Genomic DNA, 13,265 nt, shown 5'->3' with positions numbered 1-13,265 from the left:
TCCTTGGGATGTTTTGCTACGTTAAAGGCGCTATATAAATGCGAGTTGTTGTTGTTGTTATGTGCTATCTTGTCTGCAATTTTCTGCACATTAAAGTCTCAAAAGGTGATTTTATACCAGTATATAAAATAGTAAATGGTATAGAATCATAGAAAGGTTACAGCACGGAACGAGGCCATTCGGCCCAACGAGTCCGCGCTGGCTCTATGAAAGAGCAATCCAGCTAGTCCCACTTCACCGCCCTTTCCCCGTAGCCCTGCAAATTTTTTCCTTTCAAGTACTTATCCAGTTCCCCTTTGAAGGCCATGATTGAATCTGCCTCCACCATCCCCTCGGGCAGTGCATTCCAGATCCTAACCACTCGCTGTGTAAAAAAGATTTTCCTCATGTCACCTTTGGTTCTTTTGCCAATCACCTTAAATCTATGTCCTCTGGTCCTTGACCCTTCTGCCAATTGGAACAGTTTCTCTCTATCTACTCTGTCTAGACCCTTCATGATTTTGAATACCTCTATCAAATCTCCTCGCAACTGTCTGTTGCAAGGAGAACAACCCCAGCTTCTCCAGTTTATCCATGTAACTAAAGTCCCTCATCTCTGGAATAATTCAAGTAAATCTCTTCTGCACCCTCTCTAAGGCCTTCACATCTTTCCTAAAGTGCGGTGCCTAGAACTGGACACAATCCTCCAGTTGTGGTTGAACCAGTGTTTTATAAAGGTTCATGACTTCCATACTTTTGTACTCTATGCCTCTACTTATAAAGCCCAGGATCCCGGGTGCTTTTTAAACCGCTTTCTCAACCTGCCCTGCCACCTTCAATGATTTGTGCACACATACCCCCAGATCTCTCTGTTCCTCTACCCCGTTTGGAGTTGTGCCCTCTAGTTTATATTGCCTCTCCTCATTCTCCCTTCCGAAATGTATCACTTCGCATTTTTCTGCGTCAAATTTCATCTGCCACGTGTCCTCCCATGCCACCAGCCTGACTATATCCTCTTGAAGTCTATCACTATCCTCCTCACTCTTTACTACCCTTTCAAGTTTTGTGTCATCTACAAATTTTGTACACCCAAGTCCAAGTCATTAATATATATCAAGAAAAGCAGTGGACCCAGCACCGACCCCTGGGGAACACCACTGTACACCTCCCTCCAGTCTGAAAAATAACCGTTCACTACTACTCTCTGTTTCCTGTCCCTTAGCCAATTCTGTATCCATATTGCTACTGCCCCCTTTATTCCATGGGCCGCAATCTTGACGATAAGCCTACCGTGCGTCACTTTATCAAACGCCTTTCTGAAGTCCATATACACCACATCAACTGCATTGCCCTCATCTACCCTCTCTGTTACCTCATCAAAAAATTCTTATCAGGTTAGTTAAACACGATTTGCCTTTAACAAATCCATGCTGGCTTTCCTTAATCAATCCACCCTCGTCTAAGTGACTGTTAATTCTGTCCTGGATTACCATTTCTAAAAGTTTCCCCACCACTGAGGTTAAACTGACTGGCTTATAGTTGCTAGGCTTATCCTTACACCATGTCGAAAAAAAAACCCAGAATTCTATTTTTAATTAAACAGTAGGAATAGGACAAAGGAACACAGTTTCAAAATAGTAAAAGGTAACTTTAGGACTGTATCAGGAGCTTCTTCTTCACATAAACAGAGATCAACACCTGGAATGGACTTCCAAGCAGAGTGAAGGAACTCAAAATCCTGGAATCATTAATAAAATGACTAAATAAAGCATTGGAGCGAGTATAGCATTGTTCTGGATGGTTTTGTTAAGGTGGGCCAAATGGCTTTCCTCATCCATAAGTATCTTGTGTGAATGGATGCAAAGAAATCACGGGCTGGCAATCACAGATGCAGAAATTAACTGGGGATTCCTGCTCCTCTCTGCTTTTCCTTCCTGCCATCCATAAGACCATAAGAGATGGTCACCCGTTTCTTCTGCTCCTAGAATTTATGTTCCATGAACCTTTCCTCCTTCTATATGATGCAGAGTGCGGTCCACTCATACTCAAGCTCAGCAATTTTCTTTTTTTTTAATTCCTTCATGGGATGTGGGCGTCGCTGGCGAGACCAGCATTTATTGCCCATCCCTACTTGCCCTTGAGAAGGTGGTGGTGAGCCGCCTTCTTGAACCGCTGCAGTCCCCGTGGTGAAGGTTCTCTCACAGTGCTGTTAGGTAGGGAGTTCAAGGATTTTGACCCAGCCACAATGAAGGAACGGCGATATATTTCCAAGTCGGGATGGTGTGTGACTTGGAGGGAAACGTGCAGGTGGTGTTGTTCCCATGTGCCTGCTGCCCTTGTCCTTCTAGGTGGTAGAGGGTTTGGGAGGTGCTGTTGAAGAAGCCTTGGCGAGTTGCTGCAGTGCATCCTGTGGATGGTACACACTGCAGCCATAGTGCGCCGGTGGTGAAGGGAGTGAATGTTTAGGGTGGTGGATGGGGTGTCAATCAAGCGGGCTGTTTTGTCCTGGATGGTGTCGAGCTTCTTGAGTGTTGTTGGAGCTGCACTCATCCAGGCAAATGGAGAGTATTCCATCATACTCCTGACTTGTGCCTTGTAGATGGTAGAAAGGCTTTGGGGAGTCAGGAGGTGAGTCACTCGCCGCAGAATACCCAGCCTCTGACCTGCTCTTGTCGCCATAGTATTTATATGGCTGGTCCAGTTAAGTTTCTGGTCAATGGTGACCCCCAGGATGTTGATGGTGGGGGATTCGGCGATGGTAATGCCGTTGAATGTCAAGAGGAGGTGGTTAGACTCTCTCCTGTTGGAAATGGTCATTGCCTGGCATTTGCCTGACGCGAATGTTACTTCCCACTTATGAGCCCAAGCCTGAATGTTGTCCAGGTCTTGCTGCATGCGGGCACGGACTGCTTCATTATCTGAGGGATTGCGAATGGGAATGCTCGAACAATATAATTTTCCAAGATTCTTGCATGTCATGGTGTCAGCCATGTGTTATTCTCGCCTCTGAGTCAGAAGGTTGTGGGTTCAAGTCCCACTCCAGAGACTTGAGCACAAAAATCAAGCACTGTCTGAAGTGCCATCTTTCGGATGAAACGTTAAACCGAGGTCCAGTCTGCCCTCTCAGGTGGACATAAAAGATCCCATAGCACTATTTCAAAGAAGAGGAGGGAAGTTCCTCCCAGTGGCCTGGATGATATTTATCTCTCAACCAGCATCACTAAAAAGAACAAATTATTTGGTCCTTATCTCATTGCTGTTTGTGAGACCTTGCTGTACGCAAGGTATACAGAAGCCACATTTCCTACATTACAACAGTGACGACACTCCAAAAACAAAGTATTCATTGGCTATAAAGTGTTTTGGTATATCCTGACGTCATGAAAAACGCTATATAAATGCAAGTCCTTTCTTTCTTTCATGTGTACTCTTCCTGGATATTTTATGGATCCAGGAAGGCCCACATCATGCATGCCACACACATAATTGGATTTGCAATTGCTATTTTCTAAATCTAATTCTTCTACCTTAGTAGGTTTTTATTAGTGGGTGGAAGGGGGTTGGGTGGGAAAAACAATAAAGTAATGTATAGTTGGGACTTTATTGTGAAAAAAAGGCAGCTGACTGAACTGCTAGCATTTCTAATTCGTGGCAAAGCTGTATGCAAATTCTGGATATATGCTTCGCTAATTCACACATATGCCACATATTAGATTTAATGATGAGTAATGAGCCTGAATTTGTCAACCATCTCATGGTAAGGGAACACCAAACTAATCGAGACCATGGGCTCGATTTTACCGGGAAATTGCGGGTGCATTGGGGGCGGGGGGCTCCGAAAATCGGGGAAATCCCGTTCGGGTTCGGAGCCCTTCTCCAACCTGCAGACTTCTGGGTTCACCATTCACACGTCTGGGTGAGCGCGCTCCTCCCGAATGTGGAAGTCCCAACAGCAATTAAAGCCGTCGGAATGTTAATTTCCACAGTTGTTGAGCTAGTTTAAGTACTTGAACTACTTAATTTTCTCCACATTGAGGCAGGGGTGCGATTTTAAAGCATCCTCAGCGTGTTTCCCGTGCTGTGGGATAAACACTCCACGTTGCAACAGACGTGTTTCAGCCAGCAGCCAGTGGGAGATTCAAATGCTTGTTTGACAGATGGGGAGAAAAGGTCACTTATTGCAGCAGAGCACTCAGTTATTTCAGACAAAGTTTTGGCTGCAAGATCTTTGTGTTTGCACTGAACATTCTTACTTTCCACTCAAAATTCTTCTGTTCAAACATATTTAATTATTTTGCGCACTCCCTCAATCTCACCCTGTGAGGATGGGGGGGCGCTATGGCTGCATTCACCACGACATCTGAGGACGAACAACATCACCAGCCTCGCTAGGCATGGCGTCCACCTCCGCCATGTGGAGCTCCACAACACAGTGCTGCTCCAAAGGCACTTGCACAAGAGCACAGAGGGCAACAACAGAGAGGGCAACGTCGCAGGAGGCACTACCCTCACCACAGGGTCTACAGATCGAGGCTCAGCTTCCTGGACCTCTCTGAGGAGCAGTGCATACGGAGGCTCGGTGTCAGTCGCCAGGTAGTCGCAGACATCTGCAGCTTCCTTCATGCCGAGCAGCATCTCCTTACCTGTCGCTGCCAAAGTCACCACTGCTCTCAACTTCTTCGCCTCCGGATCATTCCAGGGTGCAACCGGGGACATCGCCGGGGACTCTCAATCATCTGCATACAAGTGCATAAGGCAGGTCACCGACGGCTTGTTTCGCAGTGCCTCGCAGTACGTCAACTTCCCCATGGACAACCTCAGCCAGACAGAGAGGGCAGTGGGATTCTGCTGTGTGGCTGGCTTCCCATGGGTGCAGGGTGCAAGTGATTGCACCCATATAGCAATACAAGCACCTCCACATGAGCCAGGACTGTTCATCAACTGGAAGGGGTATCACTCCATCAACACTCAGCTCATTTGTGACCACCACAAAAGATTCATTCACGTGCGCGTCAGATTCCCTGGCAGCTGCCACGATTCCTTCATCCTCCGGGAATCCACCATCCCGCACCAGACAGAGTGAGACGCATTATAGTAGTGTGTTGTGCCCTGCACAATATGGCAGAACAGAGAGGGGTGCTGCTAGAGGAGGCCCATCCACATCTACCACCCACATTGAGGAGGAGGAGGAGGAGGAGGCGGAGGAGGAGGAGGAGGAGGAGCAGCAGGAGAAACCCATGGGTAGAACAGCGGCTCACCTGGCTGGTCGTGAGGCCAGGGAGTCACTGATATGTGAATGGTTTTCATAACATCAGACAGTGTGAAAAGTCCAGTCCTCACACCACCTGGGAAGAGCAGCGACCACACCAGCCCCCCGCCCTACCCCTCCCTGCACAAAACAGTCCTGCAACTACACATACACCCACTGTAGAGTGATCCAATGGGTGGCATCAAGTGTGGCCATTCATGGTGAACCCCATGAAAGGGCTCTAGTACAGAAGCCAGTTAAGAATGGCCAAGATGTGGCAGTAGTGGTGACACTAATAATATTTAATGTGAGTTAATATAAATATAAAATATGACCAACTGTCAAACACCCTTGTGCATCCCCTTCGTGCTTACAAAACCTTCGCCTTTCTTTTCCAACTACTTCTACATGGTGCATCCCCTGTGGCTGCAGCAGAGGCAGTGGCAGGTTGCTCTTGTTCATGCCCTAACCGATTGGATGCTTTGGACCTACGCCTTCTGGGGTTTGATGCCCGTGAGGGCCCCTCCAAGGACTGCTCCACCTGCACCTGTGCAAGGGCAGACTCGGCCACCTGCAGAGGAGGTAGCAAGCTGGTATTGGCTGAGAGGGGAGCAACGGGTGAGACGTGGGAGTGCTTTGAGTGGCGTCTCCACTTCCATGTCCCCTTTCGCCATCATCCCTCCCCGGGCCAGGCCCACATCACTCCTACCACTCTGCTGGATGCAGTTTGGAGAACATGTGTGAAGCCTTGTAAGGCCAGTGCTAGTGTATCTGCCTGCCTGTTTACAGCGGCAGAATGTTGTTCACTGTGAGTCTGAACGGCCATTGTCAGGGCCTGAATGGACTCATTTGTGAGCCGTGTTTGAAGTTCCATGGAGGCTAGCCTTCTCTCCATCGCAGATATTCCCGCATTTACCCGTGACAGTACCTCAGAGAGTTGCTCACGACCCTGTGACACTATCTCAGAGATTCCCTCCCATACTTGTGCCACCATTCCACTCATGCAGGAGTTGGACTCCTCCATCCTCCGCGCTATTGTGGAGAGTGCGTGTGGCACCTGTTCCAACACCTCGCAAATGTGCTGCTGTCCCTCGATCATTCTCCTTTTAGAGGATGGCCCCCAGGGTTCAGCATCTTCGTCCAGCTGAGCAGAGCCTGGAGAGGAGTGCTCCCAACGACGCAGACTCTCCGCAGCTGCCTCTGCCACCAGTGTCTGCTCGTGCTCACGTGTCTGTGGTAACTCACCAGGTGCCAACCTAACTAACTGAGGACTAGGACCCACCGAGGTGTGAGAATCTGCACTGGTGGATGGCTCGCTAAGATGTGACGGTGCACCCTCAGAGGCCGGCAGGTCCTCTGAGAAATCGCCCTCTGCCGTCACAGCGGTCGCTGAAGGCCCTGTAAGAGAACAGAAGGCAATATTAAGCATCATCACAGATGTGTCATGTTGCGATGAGCATACTGAGGTGCTGAAGATAGCAAGGCATGTTAACATCAATTCATATTGTGTGCACTGAATGTTAAAGTTATGTCATCAGACATTTGTCAGGGTGCCAGTCTCGGCGCCCCCGATGGACAGGCACTTGAGGGTTCGGCTAAGCTCCAGTGCTTCCTGCTCCGTGTCTGTGAGGACGACGATTTGTTGTGGCCCCCCTCTGGTCCTCGCCCTCTCCCGTGCATTCTGGGCTCTCTTCTCCTATAAGGGGAGAAAGTACAGACGTGCGAGTGAGTGATGGTGAAGTGGCCAACCGATGAATGCATTGGTTTGGCTTTGGCTGACCGTGAAAGAGATGCATCAGAGGGTGAGTGTGAGACAGAGCCATGATATTGTATGAGGATTGGGATGAGTGGTAGTGATGGGGTCAGTACTGGGGAGGTGAGGAAGGTAAGTTGAGGATGAGCCTTAAGTGGGTGTGGGGAGTGATGTGATAGAGTAGTGTTGGCAGTGCAGAATGAGTTGTGGGATGGGCAGTGATGTGGAAGACAGAATGTAGGAGAATCAGTAAGTGTACTCACTTTGGCTGCCCTAGTTAGGTCATTGAAGCGCTTCCTGCACTGGATCCAGGTGCGGGATATGTTGCTGCTGCTGGCGACCTCCTCTGCCACCTTGAGCCAGGCCTTCTTGGTGGCAGAGGCAGGCCACTTCCTTCCGTCCACCAGGTAGAACGCATCCCTCCTCCTCCTCACCCCATCCAGTAGCACCTGGAGTGAGGCATCATTGAATCTTGGAGCAGCCTTGCCCCGTGCTGCTCCATTGTGGTGTTTGGGTGTTTGCTCCAGGAGGAGCCATTGGAGGACTGCCCCTTTAAATAGAGCTCCTCCAGCTGACAGCCTGTGATGGATGCGCAGTCCACCCGCTGTGCACCTTTCCGACGGCAAACCCAGAAGCCATGTTAAGTGGCTCCAATTGAGTCGCGATCATGTGGGAAATGGACATTTTCTATTGGGAGCCCAATCACCCCTGCCCCCCGCTGCCATCCCGCTTCCACACTAATGTTGGGGCCCAAAACATGATTGAATTCAACTCAATTTTAAGTTTGAGAGGGAGAAGGGCGAGTCACGAAGCAAGGTTTTAAATTTAGGTAAGGTGGACTTTGGAGGGATGAGACAGAAATTGAGCACAGTAGACTGGGCAGAACTATTAATTGATAGAACAACCAACATTGGGAGCTGTTCAAAGAAGTATTTGGTAGAATAAAAGAGTTCTACTTGTGTAATTAAACAAACTTGGTCAACAAGAGAAATGAGAGATAGTATAAAACTAAATGAAAGGAATGCAAAGAACAGCAGAGATTGGGAGAGATATAAAGAATTGCAAAGCAATACTAAGAAAGTAGTAAGAGCTGCAAAAAGGGAATACGAGAAAAAACTTGCGAGGGATATCAAGGACAACACTAAAGGTTTTTACAAGTATATTAAGAGAAAGAGGGTGGATAAGAGTAATGTGGGCCCCTTAAAGACAGACGCAGGTGATATTTTAATTGAAAATCATGAAATGGCAGGATTGCTAAATACTTACTTTGTATCGGTCTTCACAGTAGAGTATGAGGATAAAGTACCAGATATACGAGGAAAACTAAAAATATATCAAGGGGAGGAATGTACTAGATTTATTATAATTTTAAAAATAGGAATAGAGAAAATAATGAGACTAAAGATGGACAAATCTCCAGGACCTAATGATTTCCACCCCACGTTATTAAAAGAAATACGTTAGGAAACAGTAGATGCTCTAGTCATGATCTTCTAAAACTCTCTTGATACAGGAATTGTCCCCTTGGATTGGAAAACTGCCAATGTCACTCCACTATTTAAGAAAACGTGGAGAGATAAACTAAGAAATCATAGGCCTATTAGTCTAACGCCTGTTGTGGGGAAGTTACTAGAATCTATTATTAGGGACAGAGTGACTGAGCATTTGGACAAATATGAACTAATCAGAGAGAGCCAGCAAGGATTTGTAATGGGTAACTCATGTCTAACGAACCTAGTTGAATTTTTTGAGGATGTAACTAATGTGGTAGATGAGGGAGTGTCTATGGATGTTATTTATATGGACTTCCAGAAGGCATTCGACAAGGTTCAACATAAGAAACTGTTAACAAAATTAGAACACATGGAATTGTGGAGGCAGCCTATTGACATGGGTAGGGAATTGGTTAGGTGGTAGGAGACAGAGAGTAGGGATAATGGGTATGTACTCAAATTGGCAGAACATTATTTGTGTCCCCCAGGGATCTGTACTGGGGACTCAGCTTATCACTATATTTATAAATGACTCAGATGAAGGTATAGAGATCCTTATATCCAATTTTGCCAACAATGCCAAGTTAGGTGGTACAGTAAATAGTGTAGATGGGAGCAGAAAGTTGCAAAGGGACATTGATAGATTAAATGAGTGGACAAAACTGTGGCAGATGGAGTTCAGTGTGGGGAAGTGTGAAATCATCTTCAAGATAGATCAGAGTATTTTCTAAATGGCGAGAAGCTAGTGACTTTGGAGGAGCAGAAATATTTAGGGGTTCAAATACAGAAGTCACTAAAAGCAAGTGGACAGGTGCAAAAATAATTTAAAAGGCTAATGGAACGTTGGATACTTTTGAAAGCAATGGCATCGGAGAGGAAAATCTAGACTACCTTACTACATAGAGAATGCTAACTGATGGTTTGTATTAACTTTCATATTCAAATGATTATAAATCGAATAAAAATATGTTCCAGCAAAAATAGATATAAATGATAAGCAATGTAGAGAGGATGTAGATATCAGGTTTTAGATGTATCGTCCTGTTCACAAATGTTTTATTATTGCTGAAATATGTTATAAATGTATGTACAGTAATATAAGTAATTTCTGTGGCTACTTTTCAGATATCGGCGAAGAACGCATATAACCCCCAAATCTTACCTTGCCTTTATAAATAGCTACAAATCTGTTTACACAGAGAAACACGTAAACATCAATGACCTAGCAGAACATATGCAAATGGGTAAGTGCATTGCTGTGGACAAATTTATGGGGCCTGCTTTTGAACCTATGTAGAGCTGTGTCATTTTGTCAAGTAGAAAGAATAGTTACCGACCATTAAAAGGAATTTCTTCAGACATGCTCTGGGATGTGGGTGACACTGGCAAGGATGCATTTAGTTTCCTTGAGAAGGTGGTGGTGGGTCTTCTAGAATTGTAGCAATTTGAGATTTTTCTGTACATAAATACTCTGTTTGTTCAGCACATATACATATTATTATTTACCAATTTTAAAACATTGTTTTTTCATTAACACTGACAATTCTAACTCTGAGCAACTTGATGAGCTTCTCACAATGTTGAACAATCTGGGCCGACTGGCTGAGTGGCACCTGTAAGGGCACTGGCAGTATCTGGCAGGGGAGCAGGCATGCTGTTATCCTGAGAAAGGTTAGCAGGTTCCTCTTCCATGGAGCCAGGGCCACTCTCCAGGGGCGGCACCTCAGCACTCCCAGGGCTATGCTGGAGAACAAAGTGCAGGCGTGATGTAAGCCATAATGTAATGCCTTTCAGTGCTGCCATAGTAGCGATCTGAGCTGTTATAAGAGGGAGATCATGATGGGTTCCACTGTGGTGTTGATGGAGCTGACCACCATGTTGGACAGAATGGTCTCCATGTTCTGTGCAAAGCCTTAAGACAAGTTTGAGTTGAACATTGTGCACAAACTCTCTATCATTTCTTGGTGGATGCTCATCAGCCGTCATCAGTAGCCTATACTCTCGAAGTCAGCATCTGAGCCATCTGCAGCAGAACTAATATGTGACCTCACCTTCCAGTGAACTGGCACCTGTGGTGCCCTATCCCCCTGCCCTAGCTCCTGCGCACTTGTGCCCAGTAAGTCACCACGTGCAAATACCTCCTCTAACCTAGTCTCTAGTGTCAGTATCTGAGCTGGTGCTTGTGAGAGTCAGATCAAGTGATGGTCCATCATCTGGAAGGTTGGCCGCCTCTTCATCCACTGGCTGAGGGGTGTCGACACTCACAGCAACTGAAATGAAAGAGAGGAACAAGCATTAGCTTGTTGTGTAAAGGGAAAGAAGTGGGTGTTGAAAGCATCTGCAGCTTGTCAAGCGGAGTGTGTGGGATGAGGGAAAGTCAGAAGAGACTAAGAGGATGAGGTATAAAGCAACCCTGTGTAATGTCTCTTCCAGTGTTGCCAGTTTCCATGGCCTCCTCTCTGCCCCTTCTCACGATGTTGAACAGTCTGGGCCGACTGGCTAAGTGGCACCTGTAAGGGCACTGGCAGTATCTGGCAGGGGAGCAGGCATGCTGTTATCCTGAGAAAGGTTAGCAGGTTCCTCTTCCATGGAGCCATCTCTTAAAGGGGGGAGAGGGTCTATAGGCAAATTCTCCCTCCTCGGGTTCCAGCCTGTGGCCTGGTGTTGTGTGCAACCTTCTCCTGCAAGAATGAAATGAGTGTGTTAGTGAGAGTCTTGTGAGGTGTTTGAAGAATGTGACAGTCATGGTGGAATAGCTGATAGTCTGTGTGTGAAATTTGAGTTGCAGGTTATCAAGGGATGTAATAGTGGTGAGTGTGTGAGTATGAGGTGTAGTGAAGTGTGTTGCAGTGATTGTTGAAGAGTGAAGGGTAGTGGGGGAGGGGAGTCTAGTGAGTTCAGTCAGTTGTAATTAATGAGGCCACAGGTGGTGCGGCTATGAGCAGAAAGTATGAGAACAGTCCCTTACCTTAACAACTCTGGTTAGATCATTGAATTTTTGCCAGCATTGTAGCCATGCCCTTGGTGCAATGCTCCTGTCATTGACATACTCAGCGATTACCTCCTACTATCTACGAACCTTCGTGTCTGCTTGCTCCCTCCTTCAGCTATTTTGTTACTCAAGTTGTTCCTGGGTCTCTGCAGACATAATGCACTTCCCCTTTAAGAGGTGCTAGCTATCTTTATATATCGCCATGGACACCTGATATCGCCATCCCCCCCACGATAGTTGTGCAGCAATGAATAGGCTGCCAATGAGATAGCGCTGGCTGCACGCCTGGATCATTAAAATCAGCTGGCAACACGAATATTGTGTGCTGCCTGCATTGACCTTAACTGGCGCAGGCCCTGACCCCTGTGCACCTGTTTTTGGGCAGGATCTGATTTCTAGGCCGGTATTCCAACCGAGGCCTAACCAAGGTCTTGGACAAAACAGTATGCTTTGTTTTGCAGTTAATTGTCGTTTAAATTGATTCTAGCACACTATTCGCTCTAGCTATAGAGTCACGGAATTGGCCAAGAACCTTTAGAGATCTATGCACTAGAACACCCAGATCTCTTTCTTTCATTATTGGCTTCAGTTCATTTCCTGAAGGGTATAAGCTCAGCATTTGACCTGCCACATGCATAACATTCCACTTTTCTAAGTTAAATGTTATTTACCTGACAAGGGGCAAATTCCCCAGTGCATCTAAATCTACCTGTAGTAATCGAGCATCCTCTGCAGTCCTGACTCTCACACATATCTTTGTATCATCTGCAAACTTTCAGATCATTCCCCCAACACCTACATCTGGATCATTAATGAAAATAGTAAATAGCAACGGTCCTAACACTGATCCCTCTGAGACACCACTGATGACCGAGCATATCTAAATCCATCTGTAACCACTTTCCGCCTACGGGCGTTCAGCCAGTTTTGAATCCAGCGCAGTAGATTACCATTAATTCCAGAAGATTCTATCTTGCAATGCTTGCCTTGAGTCCCAGAAATCAGTGGTTGATATTTGTTCAAGTCAGGGTGGTGTGTGATTTGAAGGGTAACTTGCAGATGATACTGTTCCCTTGCACCTGCTGCTCTTGTCCTAAGTAGTGGAGTTCGCAAGATTGTAGGGTGCTGCCGAACAAGCCTTGGAGAGGTAATACATTACAGGGGTAATACATTAGCATGGATAGAGGATTGGTTAACGACCAAAAACAGAGAGTTGGAATAAGCAGGTCATTTTCAGGTTGGCAGGCTGTAACTAGTGGGGTGCCGCAAGGATCTGTACTTGGGCCTCAGCTATTTACAATCTGTATCAATGACTTAGATGAAGGGACAGAGTGCAATGTATCCAAGTTTGCTGACGATACAAAGCTAGGTGGGAAATATAAGCTGCGAGGAGGACACAAGATTCTGCAAAGGGATATAGACAGGTTAAGTGAGTGGGCAAGAAGGTGGAAGATGGAGTATAATGTGGGGAAATGTGAGGTTATTCACTTTGGTTGGAAGAATAGAAAAACAGAATATTTTTTAAATGGTGAGAAACTATTAAATGTTGGCGTTCAGAGGAATTTGGGTGTCCTTGTAGACGAAACACATAGGGGGTGATTTTAGGAGGCAAATGCGGATGCGTTGGAAGCAGAGGGGTTCCGAAAATCGTGGAAATCCCGTTCGGGTTCGGAAGCCGGCTCCAACCCACCGACTTCTGAGTTTCCCAGGGACCCACCTGTGTGCGACCCGAAACCGGAAGTCCTGTCGGCAATTAAAGCCGGCGGGATGACAGTTAAAGAGCCAACTGTACCTCATTGA

General features: G+C 46.5%; 1 protein-coding gene across 1 annotated transcript in view; it reads left to right on the top strand.

Moving 5' to 3' along the window:
* LOC137322209 (dynein axonemal heavy chain 8-like) overlaps nucleotides 1-13,265 on the top strand; it is a 1,675,662-nt gene that overhangs the window by 1,300,042 nt on the left and 362,355 nt on the right. The window contains exon 73 of the mRNA XM_067985325.1: nucleotides 9,599-9,717. Within this exon, the coding sequence (XP_067841426.1) occupies nucleotides 9,599-9,717 (119 nt within the window). The remainder of the gene's footprint in view (nucleotides 1-9,598; nucleotides 9,718-13,265) is intronic.

Source organism: Heptranchias perlo, chromosome 5, assembly GCF_035084215.1.
Source record: "Heptranchias perlo isolate sHepPer1 chromosome 5, sHepPer1.hap1, whole genome shotgun sequence".
Lineage (NCBI taxonomy): Eukaryota > Metazoa > Chordata > Chondrichthyes > Hexanchiformes > Hexanchidae > Heptranchias > Heptranchias perlo.
Note: the sequence above shows the minus strand (reverse complement) of the source record. Positions and strands in the feature narration are given on the sequence as shown.